Source organism: Sorex araneus, chromosome 4 (assembly GCF_027595985.1).
Source record: "Sorex araneus isolate mSorAra2 chromosome 4, mSorAra2.pri, whole genome shotgun sequence".
In the NCBI taxonomy this organism is placed as follows: domain Eukaryota; kingdom Metazoa; phylum Chordata; class Mammalia; order Eulipotyphla; family Soricidae; genus Sorex; species Sorex araneus.
The window spans coordinates 14,119,468-14,143,942 of NC_073305.1; the positions used below are offsets into that span (position 1 = coordinate 14,119,468).

General features: G+C 42.2%; 1 protein-coding gene across 1 annotated transcript in view; it reads right to left on the reverse strand.

Moving 5' to 3' along the window:
• NEK11 (NIMA related kinase 11) overlaps nucleotides 1-24,475 on the reverse strand; it is a 223,321-nt gene that overhangs the window by 115,016 nt on the left and 83,830 nt on the right. The window contains exons 5-10 of the mRNA XM_055136136.1: nucleotides 23,220-23,284; nucleotides 21,927-22,053; nucleotides 9,419-9,568; nucleotides 9,248-9,326; nucleotides 3,883-3,968; nucleotides 50-169 (exon numbers count right to left, since the gene is read on the reverse strand). Of these exons, the coding sequence (XP_054992111.1) occupies nucleotides 50-169; nucleotides 3,883-3,968; nucleotides 9,248-9,326; nucleotides 9,419-9,568; nucleotides 21,927-22,053; nucleotides 23,220-23,284 (627 nt within the window). The remainder of the gene's footprint in view (nucleotides 1-49; nucleotides 170-3,882; nucleotides 3,969-9,247; nucleotides 9,327-9,418; nucleotides 9,569-21,926; nucleotides 22,054-23,219; nucleotides 23,285-24,475) is intronic.

A 24,475-nucleotide genomic window follows, 5' to 3' on the forward strand; every position in this document is an offset into this window, starting at 1 on the left:
ATTCCTTGAGAGTCCAGGGCCTGGGCTGTTCTGGTGGAAGGCCGCTTACTTCAGCTTCCCTGCTCGATCATCTGCTGCTTGGAGCTTCCTTAGCCGCATCCGTTCTCTGGGGGTCATTCTCTGCACTTCAGAGAGTGCCCGGAGGGTCTGCAGGTGGATCTTCCTTTGCCTAGAGAGAATCCAGATTCCCAAACATGCTCAGAAAGACTAAACAAACATCTCGCAGCAAAATCATTACGCAGCTGAAGAGGGAAGAGAGGCTCGAGACGGGCCAGGCAAAAACTAATAAATGCCGGATGGGTAATGAGCCAGCCCAGACTGTGCTTAATTGACAACATTTTTCAAATTAGATTTTTGTTTAAAAGCAAATCATTGTACTTTCCAAGTTTCTGCTCATTTCTCTGCCCCGTGACTGGTTTCCAGCGTGTAAGACAAATTAGGGTTCCGGCTATTAAAATGTAAGTAGACTGGCAGACGAATTCAACCGTGTGGACAGGACATAAGCTTTGCAATTACACAGGCAGGGCTTAGTCCCATTTCTCCCACTTATTACCTCTGGAGCCCTGGGCATGTTATTGAATCTCTCTCAACCTCAGTTTTGTCTGTCCAAAAAATGGGCTATAATTGAAGGACAGGGAAGGAAAGAAACCAACGGGAATACGATGAAGAGAAGCGTGGGAGGCATCAGGGTGAGGCTCCGCGCCTCTGAGCACATCGCTAACGTAGAGCTGAGGTATATGTCGCCATCTAAATGACAGAACCAGCAATACTCTAAGTGCAAAATCAAAACTACAAAAATCAATGTAAAAATGTGCCAGGCAAGGAGTCAGACTGGTGAGTGGGAGGGAAACTGAGGGACAACTGGTGGAGGGAAGTTGACACTGGTCGTGTGATTAGTGTTGGAACATTGTATGTCTGAAACCCAGCTGAGAATAATAACTCTGTAACTCATGGTGGTACCCTCATACTTATTTGTTTGTTCTTGTGTGGGGGAAGTCACACCCAGTGATGTTCAGGATTTATTCCTGACTCTGCACTCAGGAATTACTCCTGATGGTGCTCGGGGGAACTTATGGGTTGCCAGGGATTGAACCTGGGTTGGCCACATGCCAGGTAAGTGTCCTACCTTCTGTACTATTGTTCCAGTTCCAATGTGATCTAATATCATAAAATAAAATTAATTAAAAAATTTTCAAATGTGCTATACTAGTTATTAAGTGAGATAACATGCCTACAATATTTGACATATGAAAAATGTCTAAAATTGAGCGCTGTTTAATAGCTAAGTTGTACTGAGTATGTTTTCAATTCTTGACTTGATGTAAATGACAAAGTTTAAGAAAGCATGACACGGTGCTAAACTGGACAGGTTAATAACCCTCTCTAAGTTCAAATATTAGCCCCTGGTTATATGATTTATAACTCAGGGAAAGTTACATATTACTCTTTTACCATCAATAATGATAATGATACTTTCTATTTCATAGGGCTATTATGAGTCAAATTGCTAATAGTAGAGTCGCATCTAAGTTATTACCTTCCAAAATGTCAGTGAATAATATTACATAAGAGCTTTTCTTTGGTTATAAAAATGTGTTGCCATTATCCTTGAACTGAAAGGACTGCAACCACATTCATCCTGTGATTATTTTTCTTGTCCTAAACTTGGTTTGGACAAAATACCACAGAGTACCCTTTGAACTCAACACCTTTCTTAATGAAACACCATGAGAAAAATTATACTGACAACTATAGGTAGTCCTCATCCTCCTGGAATACATTCAGCCTAGATTAGATGTCCTGGGGACATGCAAACTTTAAGAGATTTATAGCCATTGTTTTTTATAAAATCCAATGTATCTTCTTAAATTATAGTTAGAGATCTTGAAATTAAGAGGGGTTATTTATTTTATTTTTATTATTTATTTAAATAAAGGTATCTTGCCCACGCGGCAGAGCCTGGCAAGCTACCCGTGCGTATTGGATATGCCAAAAACAGTAACAATAAGTCTCTCAATGAGAGACGTTACTGGTGCCCGCTCGAACAAATCGATGAGCAATGGGATGACAGTGTGATTATTTATTTAAATGAATTACAGTGAAATACAGTTACAAGGTTCATGATTGGGTTTCTGTTATGTAATGTTCCACACCCATCCTTTAACCAGTGTACATTTCCCACCTACAATGCACCCAGTTTCCTTCCCCCCACAACCTCTGTCTACCTCGGTGGCAGGCACTTTTCCTCTCTCTCTCTCTCTCTCTCTCTCTCTCTCTCTCTCTCTCTCTCTCTCTCTCTCTCTCTCTCTCTCCCCTCCCTCCCTCCCTCTCTCCCTCCCTGTCTCCCTCTCTCTTTTCTCTTTCTCTCTCTTTTACCTCTATCCTTTTGGGCATTCTGGTTTGCAATATAGATACTGAAAGGTTACCACGTATATCCTTTTACCTACTTTCAACACTCAGTTCTTGTCCAGTGATTATTTCTTTTATTGTCATACTGGTCCTTTCTCTATCCTAACTGCCCTTTGTCCCCAACACACTTGTGACAAGCTTCCAACCATTGGCCAGTACTCCTGCCCCATTTTTTCCGATCGATTTAAAATCAACCTATCAATGTGGAACACCATTGAGAAACTGGATATCAGCCCACTTTGTAACAGTGTCAAACAAATGATTTAACAACTTTAGGACAAAATGACAGCAAAAATTAATATGTATGTATTGTATCTGTTATTCCCACACTCTAGTTAATAAAATGTGATGGTTCAAGCTCTCTTGAAAGGACAAATAATAACCCAAGAAAATATTTTAGGTATATTATAGAAGCACACCTAAAAATATATGCCCTGCATCTATTTTAATTTCAAAAATATCAAGAATTTCAGTATCTAAAAAAATACATAAGCCTCTTGCTCTGTTCACTTCCTTTGCAGCAAATCTCCATGACCATGAGACGCAATTGTGTGTTGTGTGGATTTAATTACTTTCCAGGCAGAAAAATTGGGAAGAGGTCGAGGAGGTGGTTTCCTCTGCCAAAAATACAAGGTTCCTCAGTTCAAATAAAAAGATGAAAAACAAATATGGTGCCCCTGAGAAGTCACTGGGAACCGAGCAATTAGAGAAGCACACCCACGCTGGGATTCACTGAGAGCTGCCGTTTTTCACCTCGCCCCTCTGTTCTGTCCTTGTGAGGGACCGCCATTGTCACCCGGCCTTAGAAGAAGAAGAAGAAGGAAAAAAATGTTCCTGCAGCAAAATTATAGGTTGGGCCTCTCTAGGTGGCACCCCTGTGGCAGTACAGTATACAGGCGGCGTGGCCATACATGGCTTTTCTGAGGTTGCCTCCCATCCTGTGTGCCTGCAAGTTACAGCATCTGAAGGAAGGGAGAGAGAGGTGAGGACAGGAAATAATTATGGTTCTTTGTGAAACACACAAAGAAACTCCTGAATGCTTATGCATATCTCAAAGTGAATTCTGGCATATTTTCCTTGGTCCTGGGACTCCCCGCGCGTTACCTTTTCAATAAGATCCTCTGCCAGTTCCCATTAAACAAACATGAGAAAGCCATTTATACTTCAAATGGAAATTTCATTAGCATAACTACCACTAAATGTTGGATATTAATTTCTCTCTATAAGTACAAGGCGACAGCAGAGCCACCCGCAGCTCTTTGAGCTACACAGTGGTTTAAAGTTTTATGATTCCAATTTGCTACCACCTGGGGCAAAGGGCTTTGGAACCCACATTACTGAAGCTCCTTAATTTCTTGGCAAGTGTTAAGTGAATCCTAGGATACTCCACGCCGTCTGCTTTGCACTAATAGATTTTTAAAGACAAATGCAGTTAACACTGGTATTCGATGGGCCTAAAAAAATTTTACTTACACGGCATTAATTATATGAGCAGCTTCCTTCTGACAATTCGAATTCTTGTCTTCCAGAGTCATTTCTGAATATCTACACATCAGGTGCTGCAAAAAAATCAAGAGCCACGAGGACACACCTTAGAGATATAAAAAAAAGCCTAACAATGACCCAACCTGGGGCCTGCTCTGATTTGCAGTCATGTCTGGGAGCTTAAAAATAAAACCTGAGAGAGAGGGAGGGAGGGAGAAAGAGAGAGAAGAAAATGTCTGCCATAGAGGCAGGCTGGTGGGGGGAGGGGAGGGTGATGGGAGGGAAACTGGGGACACTGGTCACTGGTGCTGGGAAATGTACACTGGTGGAGGGATGGGCATATTGGGATAGTATATGACTGAAACCTAATCATGAACAGCGTTGTAAGGGTCTATCTCACAGTGATTCAATAAAAAAATTTTTCTAATAGATAAATAAAACTACCCCTCGTTTCTCTTCCTTCTAAGCAAGGGTGGCAAAGATTTTATAGTATCCACTCTAAGCACATCTCCGTGGAGTCAAGCTCAAATTTCAAGGGGGAAACATAAAACTCTTGTCATCGAATAAAGACTATATGAATACCCCAGGAGGGTGGGGAGAATAAGAGCACCCAAAGTTGAAATGCAGGCAGGTTCTGATCTGGAATTCACACCATCCTCCCTTGCCTCATGCTAGCCCTGTCAGATCTTGTCTTTGAACTTCTTAGATGTTGTTAGCCGGAGTTTTAGCATTCGTCTCGCTTTTCAAAGCACTGGACTAAAATATCATCTACCTTAATGACTCAGTGAGCGGTGACCTCTTTATTTCATTCCCATGGCACATGATACACCTGATCTACCCGTGGCCCAGTAGATTCCTCTGGGATCTCTTCTGTTTGGGGGGACAGCAAGGGTGGATGAGGTATGCTCACAACCCCTTCTGGGGACTTGATCCAATACCCCTCTTTCGTGAAGGACTGCTCTCCAGAAACTGGTTTTGACTATTCAGCTGATCCTTGAAAAACCCGTGAGTTAGGCGCACAGAAAGTCTTCATTCAACAATTTCCAGATAGGGCCAGAGTGACAGCACAGTGCGCAGGGCGCTTGCCTTGCATGTGACTGACCTATGTTGGTTTCTGGCACCCCAGATGATCCCGAGCCTGCTGGGAGTGTTTCCTGAGTGCAAAGCCAGGTGTCAGCCCTAAGCATTGCCAGGTGTGATCCAAAGTCCCACACCCCCCCCAAAAAAAAACCCACATCTTTTTCCATATCACTTTGCCTCTCCCCACCAATTTAACTCTTAATAGCTGGCTGACCATTGGTGGAGAAGCTTCACAATACTCAAACAAAATAGAGCTCGTATGTTTACATGAATTACATTCTACAGTCTTATAGTAAAGTAAGACAGAGGAAATGATTGACAACAATATATATAAATTATAAAATATAAGCAATATAAAATAAATTATTGAGGGTCTGCTGTGGGGGTAGGCTTAAGGGGTGGTTGGGAAAATTGGAGACAATGGTGGAGAGAAATGTAATGGTGCAGGATTGGTGTTGGAATACTGAATGCCTGTAACAAATCATCATGAACAACTTTGTAAACCGCAGTGTTTATATAAAATGTGGGAGGAAAATTGGGGGGGAAATAAATTAATTAATTTAAAAATAAATAGGCTGAAGCGATAGCACAGTGGTTGGGCGTTCGCCTTTCATGCAGCCAACCCGAGTTCGATTCCTCCGCCCCTCTCGGAGAACGTGGCAAGCTACCGAGAGTATCGAGCCCGCAAGGCACAGCCTGGCAAGCTACCCGTGGCATATTGGATATGCCAAAAACAGTAACAATAAGTCTTTCAATGAGAGACATTACTGGTGCCCGCTCGAACAAATTGATAAGCAATGGGATGACAGTGACAGTGACAGTGAAAAATAAATAAAGTGAGACAGAGGAAAGAAAACATCCCTGAGAAACTCATGAGAGGAAATTCATTTACGAAACTTTACTATGTTTATTGCTACCTGAAGCTTACATTGTCTGCTTACAAAGATGAATCAATAGTCGGGATCCATATCATTGAATCACATGACAGCAAACATTGAGGATATGTCTTAATAACAGGAGGCAACAAAGAGGAAAATCAAATTTCTGCGGAAAAGAAATTCTTCTTTTTTTTTTTGCTTTTTGGGTCACACCTGGCAATACACAGGGGTTACTCCTGGCTCTGCACTTAGGAATTACCCCTAGTGGTGCTCAGGGGACCATATGGGATGCTGGGAATTGAACCCAGGTTGGCCACATGCAAGGCAAATGCCCTACCCGCTGTGCTATTGCTCCAGCCCTGGAAAAGAAATTCTTATGAGTAATAATTCATGCTATGAGTGGCTGTGAGGAGCAGGGGCCATGCATGGCCAGCAGGTGGAACCGTTCCTTTGTGCTCTCGACCACACCAGACAGAGCCCAGCAGCTGCTCCCTGAGCCAGTGGGCCAAGCCGGCAGTGAAACTCCATTTCCATGAGGAGAGGGGAGGGGGCCCAGTCAGAGCCCCGGTCTGTTAACTAGGGGCACAAGAAAGTACCTAAAAGCTATTGGAAGTGATACCTGTGTATGGGGAGTCATGCTCCACGGGCATGTTCAGATGGGGTCACGTGTGACAGACGAGGCACAGTGCTGCCAGCTGGGCCAGAAAGCCAGACAGAGTGGGAAGGCCTCATGGAAGCAGCATTCAGTGACAGTGTGTGGCTTACGGGGGAGCAGATAGATTCCATTCTGCTGGGCCAGGATGGCCGGCGTGCCCCGCCCCAGAGGCAGGCAAGGGCTCTGGCCCCCGATTCAGAATATCCTCCGAGTGCAAACCCCCGCCCGAGTGTGATCTGTGTGTGGGTCCACCTCCAAGGAGAGGACCTGTTGGGGAGGGAAAGGAGATTTTTAACTCATATACTTTAGTGTTGGGTTTTGTTTGAAGCAATAGCACGGCAGGTAGGGCATTTGCCTTGCATTCAGCCGACCCGGGTTCGATTCCTCTGTCCCTCTCGGAGAGCCAGCAAGCTACCGAGAATATCTCGCCCGCATGGCAGAGCCTGGCAAGCTACCCGGGGTGTATTCGATATGCCAAAAACAGTAACAACAAGTCTCACAATGGAGACGTTACTGGTGCCCACTCGAGCAAATCAGTGAGCAATGGGATGACAGTGGTACAATGATACAATAATTCATGCAACTAATAACTATTTACTGAAAAAAGAAATCCTGTCTAAAGTGAACCCAGTGAGTTTAAAACCAAATGGTTCGAGGGTCAACCTGAAGAATTTAAATAAAGAACTTCCTCCCAGCTCCCTTCCTCAGTTGGGCATGTCCCACCCAAACTCCCGAGGGGGTTTCCATGGAACTCTCTTGGGATGTGACTTAGCACAGGGCTGTTCAAGCAGCAGCTATTTCTCGGGATTCCCATCCTCCCTCTTGGGCTCAGGCAACTCACTTCCATGATCCCTTATTTCACAGCATTATGTTGGCTCTCCCTAGTGGTAGGTAATTTGGGGACAGCTCTCAAGCCGTGCTCAGAAGGTTCTCGGGCTTCACCCGCAATTCTTGGCCAACTGGGCCAGGAACTCAATGCAAGGGCCTGAGGGAAAATGCTGCTCAGGCCCTCCAGTGCTGGGGGTGACCTGAAACCCTAGGGGCGTCTAGGGCCATGCCTGGCGATGCTGGGGGGACCCTGTGGTGCCAGAAAACAGAACCCAGGTTGGGCACAGGCTAGACCTGCACTCCAACCACTGTGATATCTCCTGCCTCCAACACTCTCTTAGTGATCATTTATAATATTTAGTTGCTAATGTTTTCTTTGGTGCCTGGGATGAGTCGGGCCTCCTGCATGGGAAGTCCATGCTACTCTAAGTTGGAGCTGACTGTTTCTTGGTTCCTGGGTCCTCCAGTGGCCCTCGCACTTCTGAAGGCCAGGAGACCCTCATCTTTGCGTGATCCCGCTGCTCCCTGTCAGGACGGAGCCCGCAGCTGGCTCCTGACAGAGCTTGACACAGTTTGCTCACCGGTGCTGGACTGAGAGCTGGATGCTGATGAGACAGTGAGTGACCACAGGGGTGGGGGGGAAGAAGGAGTGGGGGGCTGGTGCGAGGAACCTGGCAAAGCTCTTCTCGAAATGGAAGCTTGTCAGAGGGATTCGTATGGCAACAGCCTAAGAAATATTTTTTGTTTCTAATCTTTGGGAGGTTGGTGAGAGGCACTTGTTTTTCCCTCCCCCCACCACCCCAAGAGATAGATTCTCTACTTCAAATTTCCTAATCTATAGGAAAACAAAATAAAGCCATTTGTTCTATCACCAGTGTTCTTGCTATAAATAAAAAAGGAGTAGAATAATAAGGCCCAATGAAAATCACCAGAGTTTCAGAAGAGTGAATACATTATTGTCCTAGCAGGGCATATCTGCAAAGTGCTGAGGTAAGGTCTGTCAAACAAGGGCTCTGAGGGGGAATGTTGAGCCTATGCAGAAGCCACAAGCCCCACAGGTGTCTCTGTCTGTCACACTAGAGGTTCTGACACTTTTTTTTCAAGGAGACTGCCTTAATATGTAATTCCCCCCTAGGCTGACTCCCCCCCCCTTTTAATTGAATCACTGTGAGATACACAGTTACACAGTTCCTGATTGAGTTTCAGTCATACAATGTTCCAACACCCTTCCCTTCACCAGTGTACTTTCCCCACCACCAATGTCCCCAGATTCACTTCTGCTCCCTCCAGCCCCCCAACTAAGCCTGCCTACCTCTATGGCAGGTACTTTTCTCCTTTCTCCTTTTCTCCTCTCTCTCTCTCTCTCTCTCTCTCTCTCTCTCTCTCTCTCTCTCTCTCTCTCCCCCTCTCTCCCTCCCTCCCTCCCTCCGTCCACCCTTCCTTGCCTCCATTCCTCCCTCCCTCCCTCTCTCCTTCCTCTCCCTCTGTCCTTCCACCCTTTGGGCATTATGGTTTGCAATAAAGATACCGAGAGGTAATCATATTTGTTTCTTTACCTACTTTCAGCATGCAGTTCTTATCCAGAGTGATCATTTCCAGCTACTATTGCCAGCTGTTTTTAAAAAAACTTGTTTCCCCTCAATTTCCTTTACTTTCTTTTTTTGGGGGGTGGGGGGTAGGTGGTTTGTGGGTTTGCTCCCTATGGAGCTCAGGATACAATGCAGTGCCGGGAATCAAACTTATGGAATGCTATGGATTCATTCCAGCCCTTTGAGTCACCTCCCTGGCCCAAGCTTCTTCCTGACTGATTCTGGACACATCTGGTTCCCACAGTACATCTTCCCGTCCCAGCATGGCTCATTAAGCTAAAATGCTAACAATTGCTTCCCGGCATCACTTTTGTTTCAAATACCTGCAATTGTTCATCAATGTATGGGAGTTTTAAAATTTCTATAGCGGATGGTCTCAGTGAAGGACTCTTGTTCAACATGCTGCAACGTTTAAAAAGAAAATTATCTTTCAAGTGGCTGAAAGCCTGTGTACAATTGAAGGCTGCTTCCGTGCAATAGGTTCGTTTCCACACCTTTCCATGATGGCGTTGAGTTCCCTTGGGAATTGCTCGGGGAGAGCAGGCGTGTCGCCTTCCACAATTTTTAAAACAATGGACAAGAAATTGGAGCCAGTGAATGCGTGCCTCATGCAGCAGATCTCATATAAGATGCAAGCCAGAGACCTGGGGGGGGGGGGAAGGAAGGAGGAGAAAATCAACAAAGAAATTATGAAGAACAAAAGTCCTCTTCTATGGTTTGATCTTCATAATATACAAGCCGCCTTCCGAATAGGCACCAGAAGTGTTAAGAGTTGTGAGAAACTCAGATACACTTCACTTTATTTCTTGAAATTTTATCCCCTATTGTTCTTTTCTACTTAAATATGTATTTACTAAAACGTAACAAAGAGGGGAGGGGGAGAGTGAACAGAAAGCACAGAACTGAAGTCTGAATGGCCACATTTCTGAGAGCAGAGCAAGGCAGCAGGAACACGTCTGCACACAGTAGGCACCTACAGCCTATCAATGCACCTAATAAGGCTATTTCTCAATCCTCTATTAGGACGAAAAAAAAATCAGCATTGTCTTTCTAAGGCAGTTTTGTTATTGTTAATGATCTTGGGCCATAAGATCAACATGTGAACACATGCAAAATAATGTTTTAATCTTCCCTCCACGGTGCAGCCCAGTGTTCTAAGAAGGAAGCACATTCTTTATTGGTTTTCTGACTAGAATCCATTTCTGCCTCGGACTGGAATGCAGCTACGTGAAGCCCGCATTGAAATGCAAAATTCTCCCTTCTGGGCATGGAGCAGAAATATTAAAATTCTCGATCAGTCCAACACTGATTTGTATTAACCATGCAAATCAGAAACCTCTGAGGCAGCAGAAAAATTGTAATCTGATGCCACTAAGAAAACAAAGGAGAAATCCCTCACCTGAACTTTGTGTTAAATAACTGCAGTGCTGGAGGGAGAACTCAAAGGGCTGAATATGCTCTCTGAAAGCAGGACGCCTGTTCCATTCTCAGCACCAGATGGTTCTCCAAGCATCTCTAGCCTGAGCGTTGCCAGATGTGGCCCCCAAACCAAAACAAAACCAGACCCCCTCCCAAAAGTACCTTTCTTGAATAATGTATTATAACCTTTTCAGTATGATGAACAAAGTAATTGACCATATCTTTCCATATTAATTACTTGAAAAATTTGAAATAAATTAGTAAGGAATCTTGTATAAGTTGTTTTATGTTTTAACACTTCCCCTAATCCTTCCTTATATGAGAAAGCAATACTGAATATAGACATTAAATGTTTCTGTTCCAGTAAATAACATCAAAGATTTCCAGCTAATTAGTATCTTACATTTTATTTTCACATATACCTCAGCTATATGGACAGTTAATGTATAACCAAGTTGCTGTATGCATTGAAGCAGAACGAGGAAATCCTCTTCAACAAATAGTGATAGGAAAACTGGATATATTCATGCAAAGAAATTAAACTGGATTTGTATCTCACTCCATATATAAAAGTTAATTCAAAGAGAATTAGAGAACTCAATATTAGACCAGAACCCATAAACTGCATACATTCAGTAAAACATAGTCAGAACTTTCGAGGGATTTGGTTTCGGAGGTGTCTTCAATGATTTAATTCACTGGTAAAAAAAAATAGAAACAAAAGTGTAGGATAACATTGCTTTGTCCTTTCTGCTTTGCCACAAGGAGCTTAGGTTTATCGGGTTACACCCATCACAGTGCCCCTGAGTCACTCCCATTCCTTTGTTTATCTGTAACCACTTCTCTATGCTCTCTTCCTCAATCAGTTAATCAGCTTTTTCCCCTAATCAGACTCCCTTAATTTGTAAGGTCAGATCCTTCTAGGACACTGAACTTGTAAGTTAATACTGTCTTACTCCTCTCCTTATGTCTTTTGAATAGTCTACTTTAAAACAATATCCTTTTTGTACAGACACAAGAAGACAGTTAATATTATGCTTTTGTAACTTGGTATTTAATTGGCTTTGAATATTATTCCCTCCTGGGCATCTGCTTTATTGACTTAAGCCTCAGTTGCCCTTAGTTCCTACCACCCCAAAAGCAGGGTCCCGACGAGGGACTGAATGGACCCAAGGCAAGCTGTGAGCTACCCTGGCATTGAAATGGGCCAGGCCAAAGCACCACGATTCTTAACTATAAGTTAAGAGTTTGATCATGGACAAATGCTGTCATGATCCAAAAGTAATGATGAGATTAGGACCCTGTTAGGGATAGGAAATACTAATCATGCCTGAGCACTGTAGTCTGAGATGGAGATGATCCTAGGAGAGCAATTCTATAAGTTTAGTGTATCTCTTACTGTGTCCATACAAAATGACTAATATTATGAATGCTTATATGTTTGTTGGACAAGGAGAGGAAAAACACACCCATGGGACTCTGCTCTTGGGTATGTCATCATGCTGAAAGAGAGTCTGTCCTAGAAGAAGCATCCCCTGAGGGAAACTTTACCCCTATTGATTGTGACCACACCTATGTGTAAGCCCCAACCCCTCATGCTTTGAGGATTTAACAGGCTATAAGAGGGGAGTGGGGGGGAGAAGAAGCGGGGGAGAGAGAGACAGGAATGAATGGGGATGAGATTGGAATAAACAGCAATTGAGACCAACCAGCCTGGCCCTCCTTCCTTCCTTTTGTGTTTACACACAAAAGTAAACAAAACAACATCAAATTTAAAAGGTTTTGCATGGCAAAAGAAACTCAGGCTAAAATTAAAAGACACCCTACTCAATGGACGAAAAATTTGCATACCAGATATCAGATGAAGATATATAAAGCATACATAAAGTTTGACAATAAAAAAAGTTATAATTACACCAAAAATGGGGAGAGGAGATAAATGGACACTTCCCCAAAGAGGACATACAGGTAGTCAGTATGCAGCTGAAAAAAATGTGTGCATTGTTTCTTATCAGGAAAATCAGTGAAATGGCAATGAGATAGAATTTCACACCAGTGAGAATAGACTATATCAGAAAGACTGGGAATAACCAGTGTTGGTGGGGATGTGGTGTCAAAGAAGCCCTCATTCACTACTGCTGGGAATTCTGTCTGCTTCAGCCTCTAGGGGAAATAGTATGGAAATTTTTTTTAAAAATAAGGGGGCGGGGCAGAAACTCTGCCATTGGCCCTGCAATCCTAAACACAAACACATTAATTCAAAAAGACATATGTACAGTTAAGCTCACTGGAACAAGACATGGAAATAATCCAAATGTCCAATGACACATGGATGGAAAAAAGTTGTGGTATAGATACACACGGCTTGCAATTTGGATGAAATTGGAGAGCATCGTATTAAGCAAAATTAGAGAGTACAGAGAAAGGGCACCTGCCTTGCACGTGGTTGACTCAGATTTGATCCATGGCACCAAACATGGTTCCCTGAGCACCACCAGGAGTGAAGCCTGAGCACAGATTCAGAAGAAAGCCCTAGGGGTTGGAGTGATAGCACAGTGGGTAGGGCGTTTGCCTTGCATGTGGCCGACCTGGGTTTGATTCCCAGCATCCAATAAGGTCCCCTGAGCACCACCAGGAGTAATTCCTGAGTGCAGAGCCAGGGGTGACTCCTGTGCATCGCTGGGTTTGACCCAAAAAGAAAAAGAAAAAAGAAAGACCTAATTATTGGCAGGTGCGGCCCCCAAAGCAAATCAAAACAAAGAATGTTTTCTTATACTGACAAAAATCAGTTCAGTTTTTGTCAGTATAAAAAATCAGTGCCAGGTTCGATTCCCAGCATCCCATATAGTACCCCCAGTACTGCCAGGAGTAATTCCTGAGTGCAGAGCCAGGAGAAAATCCTGTGCATTGCTGGGTGTGACCCAAAAAGAAAAAAAAATGCACTTCCACTTTCATTTACATTAATGACACCGATACTATAACCTAATGTCCATGAACACGACAAAAAAAAAATCAAATCACTGATCAGAGTGGTAGAAGGTTATCAATGAGTCAGCACCTACACAGTCTCTTCTGTAGAGCTGACAAGTGAGAAAGGCTAGATGAGTGACGAATAATCTCTGACTGGGTTATTTTTCACAGACTCCTCCAACACAAATAATAATGATAGCAGTAATGATGATAATATCTGAAATTTGAATGATGTTTACCATAAACCAGACCCTCTCCTACCTCTTACATAATTTAACTTTTTAAATAATCCAAACAAGAGCTTTATAAAAATGTGAACTATTATCATTTTCAGTTTCTGGTTTGGTTTGGTTTGGTTTTGGGGTCACACTTGCAATGCTCAGGGATTACTCCCGGTTCTGCACTCAGGAATCACTCCTGGCAGTGCTCGAGGGACAATATGGTGTGCCAGGGATGTAACCTGGGTAGGCCCCACGCAAGCACTTGACTCGTTATGCTATCTCTCTGGTCAGTTTTTCAGAGGACAAAAGCCTATTGCTAGGCAAACTGTTCAAGGTTTGATACTGATTTGTTGGTGAAGCTAGAATTGTAACAGAGCTGCACAGATTCTATCATTCTCTCACCACTCTACCAATCAGAGCATTTCAGATAAATTGTTGAAAATATTGACAAGCTACAAAGAAAGACTTCCAAGCAAGGCTGACTTTCCAAGTTTGCTTGAAGTCCTTCCTGGGAACCAGAAACCAGAAACTTCGAGGATCTCTGAGACCTGAGACAAGCGATGCAGGGACATCAGACCATGGCAAATATGGGGTGCACAGACAGTGATAATCTCTGTGGCCAGAGAAAGGAAGGCAGGCAAGTCTGACGTTAGGTTTTCTGTTGCTTAGCGGGAAAGAGGGGTTAGTGGTCAACTAATTAAGCACAATGAATTGATTATGAAGTCAAATGCTGATTTGATGCAGACTACTGAGCCACATCTGATCAATTTATCCAAGGTTATAACAAGATATAGAATTACGTGGTGTAACCATCTATGAACAATTAGACCTAGAGGCTAACTCAATGATCAGTTAATTTTGATACAAGACTTTTCTTCAGAAGTCCTCTCTGCTAGACGGGAGGCACAATGCTTCCCATTTAGTGGTAGTCCTCGGATCTAACGATATTTGCTTCTGCCTTGCACATAGGGAAGACTTCATTTAACAACCGGTAACTGGTGGGAAGCAACTTGTCTGGTCTTGGCGCACTTGTCTGAACTGGAGAGGAGCTGAAATATGAGGGTCTGATCCAGAAACCCCCATGATACTTGGGTGAAAGACTTTCAAATATGTCTTAATTTAACATCTTTTGACAACATACACATTCTACTCTTGTAATTATAAGCCTCGATACCTATGGCCTTATTTTCTCTAAGTTTTTTTTTTGCTTTTTGGGTCACACCCAGCAATGCACAGGAGTTACTCTTGGCTCATGCACTTAGGAATTACTCCTGGCAGTGCTCGGGGGACCATATGGGATGCTGGGGATGGAACCCATGTCGGCCGTGTGCAAGGCCCTACCCGGTGTGCTATTGCTCCAGGCCCCATTTTCTCTGATTTCCAACCAGTCATTTCCACACAGGAATAATTACATCATCTCCAACACATCATGACCATCTTTTTTTGAAGATTTTTCTAGACTGGACAATCTTGTCTTAAATTGGACAATATGGAAGGCAGAGTGGAGAGGTGGGGGAAAAGGCAAGTTAAAAAAAAAGTGAAAAGTGAAAGGTGAGGAATGCATTTTACTTAGAAGTTTTTGATTTGCGTTCTTTTTTTTTTTCTACTGAAACACAACCAACTGTGAGGAAGTAAGCAAATAAGTCCCCAAGGGAGTGAATGTGGGGAAGGCTGGAATCAGGTGTGTGAAGCAAATTACACCTCAATTTCCTACACTTGCCATCTGTCCGAGTCAGGAGAACTCACCCAGAGGATTTCTGAAGCCTGGGTGGATAATGAATTGCAAATGTAACTCAAATTTTGTCTTATCTCAATTCATCCTTTGAAAACTGCCCAGTCTCTGCTAAGAGAATGCTTACTAGCAATGCAAAGCTTGTGGGTTAGGGACATTTTACTGTTGGTGCTCCAGCTAGCTGAGGAAGACCTACAGTTTTCAACATCTTCCCACCTTCAAGACTTTCAGTGGTTGAAAGCTACTGCTCTAGATAGTAATTTTATTTGGTGTAACCAAGGACCATCCTGACACCTATGAAGAAAAGTACATACAGAATGTTGGCTCCCAAATAAAGAGAAAGAAAGAAACAGAAATTTAACATAAGTACTTTTGCTCTTAAGTTTCCCCCTAAACAATCTTATTTAGGTGGAACTGAGTGTCAACCTTATCTGTTTAAGCATAGTGGAAGACATTATATTTAATATCAGTTATATCACTGTATCACTGTCACTGTCACTGTCATCCTATTGTGCATCAATTTACTTGAGTGGGCGCCAGTAACATCTCCATTCATCCCTGCCTCATGCTAATGTAGCCCCATGGCCTATTGGGGGCTTTTTCAGGGTCAGGGGAATGAGGACCGTCATTGTTACTGTTTTTGGCATAACCTACACCAGCGTTATCTGAACAGCAGAGCCTGCAAGCTACCTGTGGCGCACTCAATATGCCAAAAACACTCGATCAATTATATACATTATATAATTATTATATGTACCATATATTCTATATAGTATACTGAACAAAGTCACTGAATGAATAAATACTTGGGAAAAATATTATTCAACAATTATTCATGTTTCAGAATCACTGTCAATACATCTCAAGCTTTAACAAGCATAGCATCATCCAGGGATACTGTTAAAATGCTGATTCTGAACTCTCTGGGGAGGAAACGACATTTACATTGGGAGCACACCGTCTAGATCCTCCCTTTTCCCCATACGAAAACAAACAAAACAGATCAATGGCAAAACCAAACCCAGCAAGATGGCCAATGGCTTCAGCCAAGTTAGTGGCAAGGAGTCACCTAATGTCATGTGAATGAAGACGAGCCGTAGTTCACGCTCACGTCAGAATCAGCAGAGGGAATCAGTGGAGTGAATGATAATCCTAAGAACAGATGAACTTCCAAAGAATCAACAGGTACACCCTGAAAAGCATAGCAGCTCAATCTAGGCACAATGGTAAGAAACCGCTAGAGGTTCTGCCCAATCCCCAAGCAAGGTAAACTCAGTTACCCCTAGGGTAATGCCCAAAGGATTGGGAAGGGGTAGCTCAGGGCAACTATGCAACAGAATTTTCTGCAACAACAGAAATGTCCATATTTCTAGTTGTAGTAGCCATTAGCCACACGTGGATGCTCCAACTAAACCATGGTCTGCATGTCTGAGGAGTCAAGTGAATTAAATTTTTTTTTACTTAAAAATATTTTGGGGGGTCACACCCAGTAGTACTCAGGGATTACTCCTGGCTCTGCACATAGGAATATGTATCTGGTGGTGCTCCAAAGACCATATGGAATGACAGGGATTAAACCTGGATTAGCCTCATATTAGGCAAGCACCCAATTTACTGTACTATTACTCTGTCCCCATAATTTGTTAATTTGGGGGGCAACACCCGCAGTACTCAGGGGTTATACTACTCAGGGGCAGTACTCAGGGGCAATACTCCGGGGCTGTAAGTACTCAGGACTCTGTTCAGGTATCACTCCTAGCAGTGCTCAGGGGGACCATATGTGGTACAAAAGGTGTGAACTAGGGTTAGCAGGATGCAACACAAGTATGGTATCCCCTGTACTATTACTTCTGTCCCAGGAATTGAATGAAAAAAAATATTAGTAGGAGGCTGGAACGATAGTACAATGGGAAGGGTACGAATGCCTTGTATATGGCCAACCTGGGTACAATTCCTGTGCCCCATATGTCTCTCCACACTCCTAGAACTGTACCAATGGATGATCTGAGGAGAAAACGACATGTGTCTTCTGAGTTCACCAGAAGTGGTCCATGAACTACCAGGAATAAGCCCTGAACACCACTAGGTGTGGCCCTTAAAACAGAGAGAGAGAGAGAGAGAGAGAGAGAGAGAGAGAGAGAGAGAGAGAGAGAGAGATTTTACAAAGAGAAGTGAGTAGATATATTCCACTGAACCATCCCTATATGTTATCACATTTGAGGTAAAAACTATAACATTCAAGCAACAAAGTTTGGGCAAACCAGCTTCCCCCGCCCTTTCTACATTCCTTTCTTCCATAGTTGAGCTTTGCAACATCTGAGGGATGATCGTCTCCTCTCCCTCCCCAGCGTGCTCCTAGGCTCTCCACACTCTGAGAACTGTGCCAATGGATGACTGGAGGAGAAAACTGACACTGAGGAGAGAGGACGGGCCAGGGAGAGCCCAGGCTGGCAGGAAAATAAAAGGGAATGTTGTCTTGCATCTTCGGCTCATGACAGGTTCCAGACAAACCACAGGGTGTGGGAAATGAACACAGACAGTGATCATAGTGAAGCTGCCAAGGAAAGCAAGAATCGGAAATAAAAGTCCCCCTCCGTTGCCATCTGCTCCTCACTCAGCTCTCCACACAGGCTGGGTGTGGCTGCAGCCTGCTGTGTGCCTGTCCCGGCAGCGGCTTCACACTCTGACTGAATGGCAGTGCTCCAGCTGCCTTCATCATCTTTAGTGGTCTCCAGGGGCTCTTCAGAGCCACACAGAGTACCAGGAGTGGAAGGCTGCCAGGTTCATAGAAAGCCTGTCTACCTCCCTTCTCTGTCTCTACCAACCTCTTCCCACCCCGATCTATAAGGCTAACTCCTCTGGGAGACTGCATATACCTTGCAAATTGGCCCCTTTCCCTTTTGTTTAATCACAGGACCACTATTCTAAGTGAATGCCTTTTTTTTTCTCTTTATACAATGATAGATTCTAACTCATTATCATTTTAATCAATTTTCAGAGCGGGTTTGGGAACCCAACTTAGATCTATGTTTCTTGAGCGGAAAATATGTATTCAGTGGGAAAAAATGGAGTCTATGAATCAGCCTTGCTGAACGTGTTGTCTTCAGTGAACCAAATGATCCTAAGTGTCCAAATAACTGTTTAGAAACTTCTGGAACCTAACCCACTTTGAAGAGACCTGCTGTACTTGATAGTTATAAATAAATAAATCCCCAAAGGTTGAACAGATTACAGGGGAGAATGAGGTCACATACCTCATCTTCCCAGCAACAAATGAAAATAAAATTAGTATTATGCCAATTCTTCTTTAAATATGATGTACGTATACTATTATAGCTACTAGTGCTGAAGCAGAAACACCTATTAATTATTCATAAGTACTTCTAATCTTGAGAAGATGGCAAATAGAACCTGCACACTGAGATTCAGAGACAAACCCCATTCGGCCTAATTTTTCTAAGACTGTCCCCCAGAGATAACTCATCACACACACATACCTGTCATTATAATGAATAGTTCTTAGCTATTCTCTCACTTTTAGATTCCGCAATAGAAATGTCATTACTAGATAAGGATGTGGATTCACAGAGAACCGAGGTGATTATTAAGTTTATAAAAAAAAAGTTGGTATTTGGGGTCAGGATAGTAATTTTAAAAAGGAATCCTTAGTACGTATTTGCTGAATAGTTAACAGTTTCTGAAAAACACATAAAAATATAAAAAAAAATGAGGCTAACATCCAAGGATAGAAGGAACAAGGGTCAGAAGGGTTGGTTCATGGTTGGAAGCTGGCCTCAAGTGCCAGAGGGAGAAGGCCGTTGGGATAGAGAAGGGACCACTAGGACAATGATAGCTGGAAATGATCACTCTGGATAAGAGCTCTGTGCTAAAAGTAGGTAAAGGAACAAACATGATAATCCTCTCAGTACCTCTAGTGCAAACCATAATTTGCAATCATGTCCAAAAAAAGAGAGAGAGAAAGAAAGAAAGTGCCTGCCGTAGAGGCAGGCTGTGGAGGGTGGGAAGGTGCTGGTGGGGGGAGGTGAGGGGGACACTGGGAGCACTGGTGGTGGGAAACGTATACTGGTGGAGGGATGAGTATTGCAACATTGTTATGACTGAAACCCAATCATGAACAGCTTTATAACTGTGTATCTCAGGGTGATTCAATTTTTAAATTTTTTAATTTTAAAATTTTTAAACTTTTTTGGCTTTTGGGGTCACATCTGGCAATGCACAGGGGTTACTCCTGGCTTGTGCACTCAGGAATTACTCCTGGCGGTGATCAGGGGACTATATGAGATGCTGGGAATCGAACCCGGGTTGGCCGCATACAAGTCAAACGCCCTACCTGCTGTGCTATCACTCCAGCCCCCAGATTCAATTTTTTTAAAAAAAAAAGTCTCCCACATTCTTATATTTGGAAGGCTGTGACTTTTTGTAAGACTTTCCTCAACCTCAGGTTTTTTTGTAAGTCTAACATACCGGTGCTACTGTCTGATATATTTCTAAAATTCTTTACATAATTCCAGGGACAGGTTTTTTTTTTTTTCAAGAAGTGGGATTGAGACAAAAAGGTGCTATGCATTACACCAGTCTCTGTGGAGCTGTTGTCTCAATTTTCTTGGAGACACCCATCGGATTTGGCAAGAAAATGGAGATGATACTAATAAGAGCCACTTTCTCGAAGCTTCACACAATTACAAAGACTTAAATGATGGGATTCAAAGGTTAATGAACTAATTTAGATGACATAACTTCTTGCATAGATACCCTCTAATCTTAAATCATAAGGAAGCTATACATCTGAATCTATTTTTCTGTGTTAATAATAATAATTGTGAGTGTAAGGGAAAATGTAGGTATGTAACTCAAATTCAGTCACAGCCCAAGATTAATTTTCTAAAATGGGAGACTAGTTCTCTAGAAAAGAATCAGCATATTTCTCTCACAGGGCAGGAATTCTATCTCTTCTGATATTTTATATCCTAAGATATTTTATATATTTTGTTACACAATTCTGAGCTCAAGTGAGTAAAATGTAAAGAAACTCTCTCCTCTGAACAAACCACTGTGGGTTTTAGATCTGGATTGTTTGAGGTTTTGTTTTGGAGGAAGTCACAGCAAGACCGTGACAGAGGAAAGACGGGCAGGTACTGAATTGGAAAAAGCTCAGCAGGAAGTTGAAAAACCCCCAGTGAGAAGCCTAGGAGGGAACAACCATATGAGTGAAAAGCAGGACCAGAACAAAGGGCAAATGACACAGACTTGTGTGTTCTCACTCCTGTGGGACCCAGGACAAGAGCAGGCGGGAAGGTCTTTTATTATCTCCCCGATGGACTCACTTTTTCCCTGGTCAGATAGGAGGTCACCCTCTTCTATATCCGCCTCAGGAAACCGGAGCGGACACACTCTTTCACACCTCTCATCTTTTCAGGCTCAGAGAGGACTTAAGTTGGTTTCCACACCACAAATATTTGCACAATTAATAAGTTCTAACCCGGATTGTCCTTCCAAGCTGAGCTAAAAATCATAACATAGTAAAGAAACAACAAATATTCAAAGGCAAGAGACACTGAAAATAGATCTTTAATAGGAAGTACGTCACTAAAGTGGGGTGGGGAGGTGTGGGGGCAGACACCGGGCCACGGTGGAGGGAAGCAGACACTCAGGTGGAGGGGGTGGCAACGGAATATTTTCTGGTTTTGTTTTGTTTTTGACTGGAGAGATAGCACAGCAAGTAGGATGTTTGCCTTGCACGCGACCGACCCAGGTTCGATTCCTCCGTCCCTCTCAGAAAGCCGGGCAAGCTACTGAGAGTATCTTGCCTGCACAGCAGAGCCTGGCAAGCTATCCGTGGCATGTTCGATATGCCAAAAACAGTAACAAGTCTCACCATGAAGACGTTACTGGTGCCCACTCGAGCAAATCGATGAACAACAGGACAGTGATACAGTGCCAACATTTTCTTTTTGCACGAAACCCTGCCAGAATCAATATTGTAAATAACAATGCCTAAACTATTTTTTTAAATTATGTAAGATTCATCTTCAAGGGAGAAGAGATTTCCCTCAAAAAAGGATCTGTTGCTATCATGGAAAGAAAATTTTCTAAACCAGAGTCACAACGAAACAGAAGAGATTCCCTTGATAGAGGCTCAAAGGGTCAGAGAGATCTAAGAAGTATCAGCCACTAGAAACTTAGAATTTTTTTAATTTTTATTTTTTAAGGCTAACAGTTAAAAAAAACTAAAAGAAAATAGAAGAACAAAAGCAAAGAAATGAAAAGCTGTTTATTGTTCCCCCACATAGAAATATAAGATAACAAAATATAATAAAGCAGTTTATGATTGTAAATGCTTCCTACAAGAGACGAGCAGAAACATGTCAAAATGCAACTTTTCTGTACATGAAGAACTTTCTCTTGTGTTTCAGGAAGGGAAAAAAAAACACCATTCATCTTGAAAATGAAGAGATGCTTTGAAATCAAATTAACAGAAAATATCAAAGTTCAACTCAAAAAGACCTTCCTTTATCCTGGTTGTAAGATGCCAAAGGTTTCACAGAGTAACTGTGTGGCTATAGTGAGGAACGGGCCCCTCACAGCCTGCCCCTCTCTGGACAACAGACAAATCCCTCGCACTGCCCACTACCCACTCACCAGATGTCCGACTTGGTATCGTAGCCTTGGTGTTTCAGAGCCTCAGGACTCATATAATGGGGAGTTCCAGTTAGAGTTGTGGCAAGATCACAGGATCCCATTAGGAGTCGAGACACTCCAAAATCCCCTTGAAATATAAGAATCAGTTTTTATGGGAACTTTAAAACAATGAAATAGCAGCCCCAGAAATTAACAACCACAGGCCTAATTTGACCATATTACGATACAATTATCCAGACCCTTTTAAAGGGGGGGAAAAAGTGGTAATATATTTTAAAGTAGACAATGCTGGCAAGTGCTTTAAAAATATAAGCTTTGGGAAAGATGACTTTAAGACAAGAAAGTGAATGGTGTAATTTCTGGAAGTAGGGAAAACCTGCAACTTTAAACAAAAAAAAAAGTCGTCTCACTTCTGAAGCACCACAAACGAAATGATTCTCAAAGAGCTGAACAGAATGATTTGCAATTTCTTCTTGGGGAGCATTTGTTCTTCACTTACAATAAAGGAAAAATTTAAATCAAAGACACAGACTCATCAAGAACATGACTTTTCAACTTTAAATCTATCAGCTTTCTGTAATTGCCTGACAGGATACATGATTTATACCTTCCCTCTCTAAGAACCTTCTACAGAAAGATTAAACATTGAATAACTGGCATGTGAGGAGATACAGTTCTGAAGAAGAGCTAAAGGTTAAACAAGGCCGTTTTGTCAACATTTTAATGATCTATGATAACTGCTAATTGCTTGTGATCAAATAAGAGGGGAAACCTATGATAATTAATCAAACTAGTAAAACAAGTCTAACCACCTCCAAAGATTCTGGCATGGAGTAGGGACTCCAAAAATCTTTGTTGAAGGACTGGAGCAGAGATAGTATAGCAGATAAGTTATGCAACTTGCATGCAACTGACCCAAGCTCAATCCCAGGTGGCATAAGGCTCCCAAGCCACACCAGGAGTGATCCCTGAGTGCAGAGCCAGGAGTAAGCCCTCAGCACCACTGGGTATGGCCCCCAAACTAAAAAAAAAAATTAAAAAGGTAAAAACAATCTTTTCTGAATCACAGTGTAAGTGAATAGCAAATGTATTCCACGTCAGTTGGTATCAGATATTAGAAGCAAAGCAATTGAATTTTGTTGGCCCCAACCAAGAACAAATAATTGAGAATTTTAAATAAATCAATGATTACTCTTAACACTTCTTGGTACCTTATACCTCAGTTTGATATACTGATGACATTGAGACTATATACTCCTGGGATTTTAAAATACAAATATTAAAAAACCTTACCAATTTTAAGTAGATTATTTTTCAGAAATATGTTCTTTGATTTTAAGTCTCGATGAAGTATCCTCCTACAAAATACAAAAAAGAATCACATAGAATTTCATGCAAAATTAAAAATAAATCTTAAATGGTAAATTTCAATACAAATAATATATATAAATAGTATAAATCACACATAAAAATACACTCCCATAGGAAGATCTTTTAATGTTAAAAGCTGAAAATTCTCAACATTTTCTAGTTTCCCTGAGAAAGTAAGAGTTTTTGTCACAAGAACTTATAAATGGTAAAAAGAATGGTGTAGTTTAAACTACTTCAATAAGACAGATCTGACTGTGGTTTGATATGATCTACACAGTGTTAAGCACAGTTGTTTTAGATCTGTTCCCATAAAGCTTCATAATCTCTGATATGTAACCTATTATATTATCATATAAATATCATTATTAAAGACATAAATAAATATATTACCATGCACATATCATTATGTAAATAATACATAAAACATGTAGCCCAAATGTTCATATTTCATATATTTATTGAAGTAAAATATTGATATTGATCATCATCATCATCATCATCATCCCGTTGATTGTTGATTTTCTTGAGCAGTCTCAGTAATGTCTCCATTCATCCTAGCCCTGAGATTTTATTTTATTTTTTTTTAATTAATTTATTTTTAATTAGAGAATCACCGTGAGGGTACAGTTACAGATTTATACACTTTTGTGCTTATACTTCCCTCATACAAAGTTTGGAACCCATCCCTTCACCAGTGCCCATTCTCCACCACCCGTAAACCCAGTGTCCCTCCCACCCTCCCCAATCCCATCTCCCCCCCCACCCCACCCTGCCACTGTGGCAAGGCATTCCCTTCTGTTTTCTCTCTCTAATTAGCTGTTGTGGTTTGCAATAAAGGTGTTGAGTGGCCGCTGTGCTCAGTCTCTAGCCCTCATTCAGCCCGCAACTCCCTTCCCCCACATGGCCTTCGACTACAATGTAGTTGGTGATCGCTTCTCTGAGTTGACCTTTCCCCGGAACGTGAGGCCAGCCTCGAAGCTATGGAGTCAACCTCCTGGTACTTATTTCTACAGTTCTTGGGTGTTAGTCTCCCACTCTGTTATTCTATATACCATAGATGAGTGCAATCTTTCTGTCTGTCTCTCTCTTTCTGACTCATTTCACTCAGCATGAAACTTTTCATGCCCATCCACTTGACTACAAAATTCTTGACCTCCTTTTTTCTAACAGCTGCATAG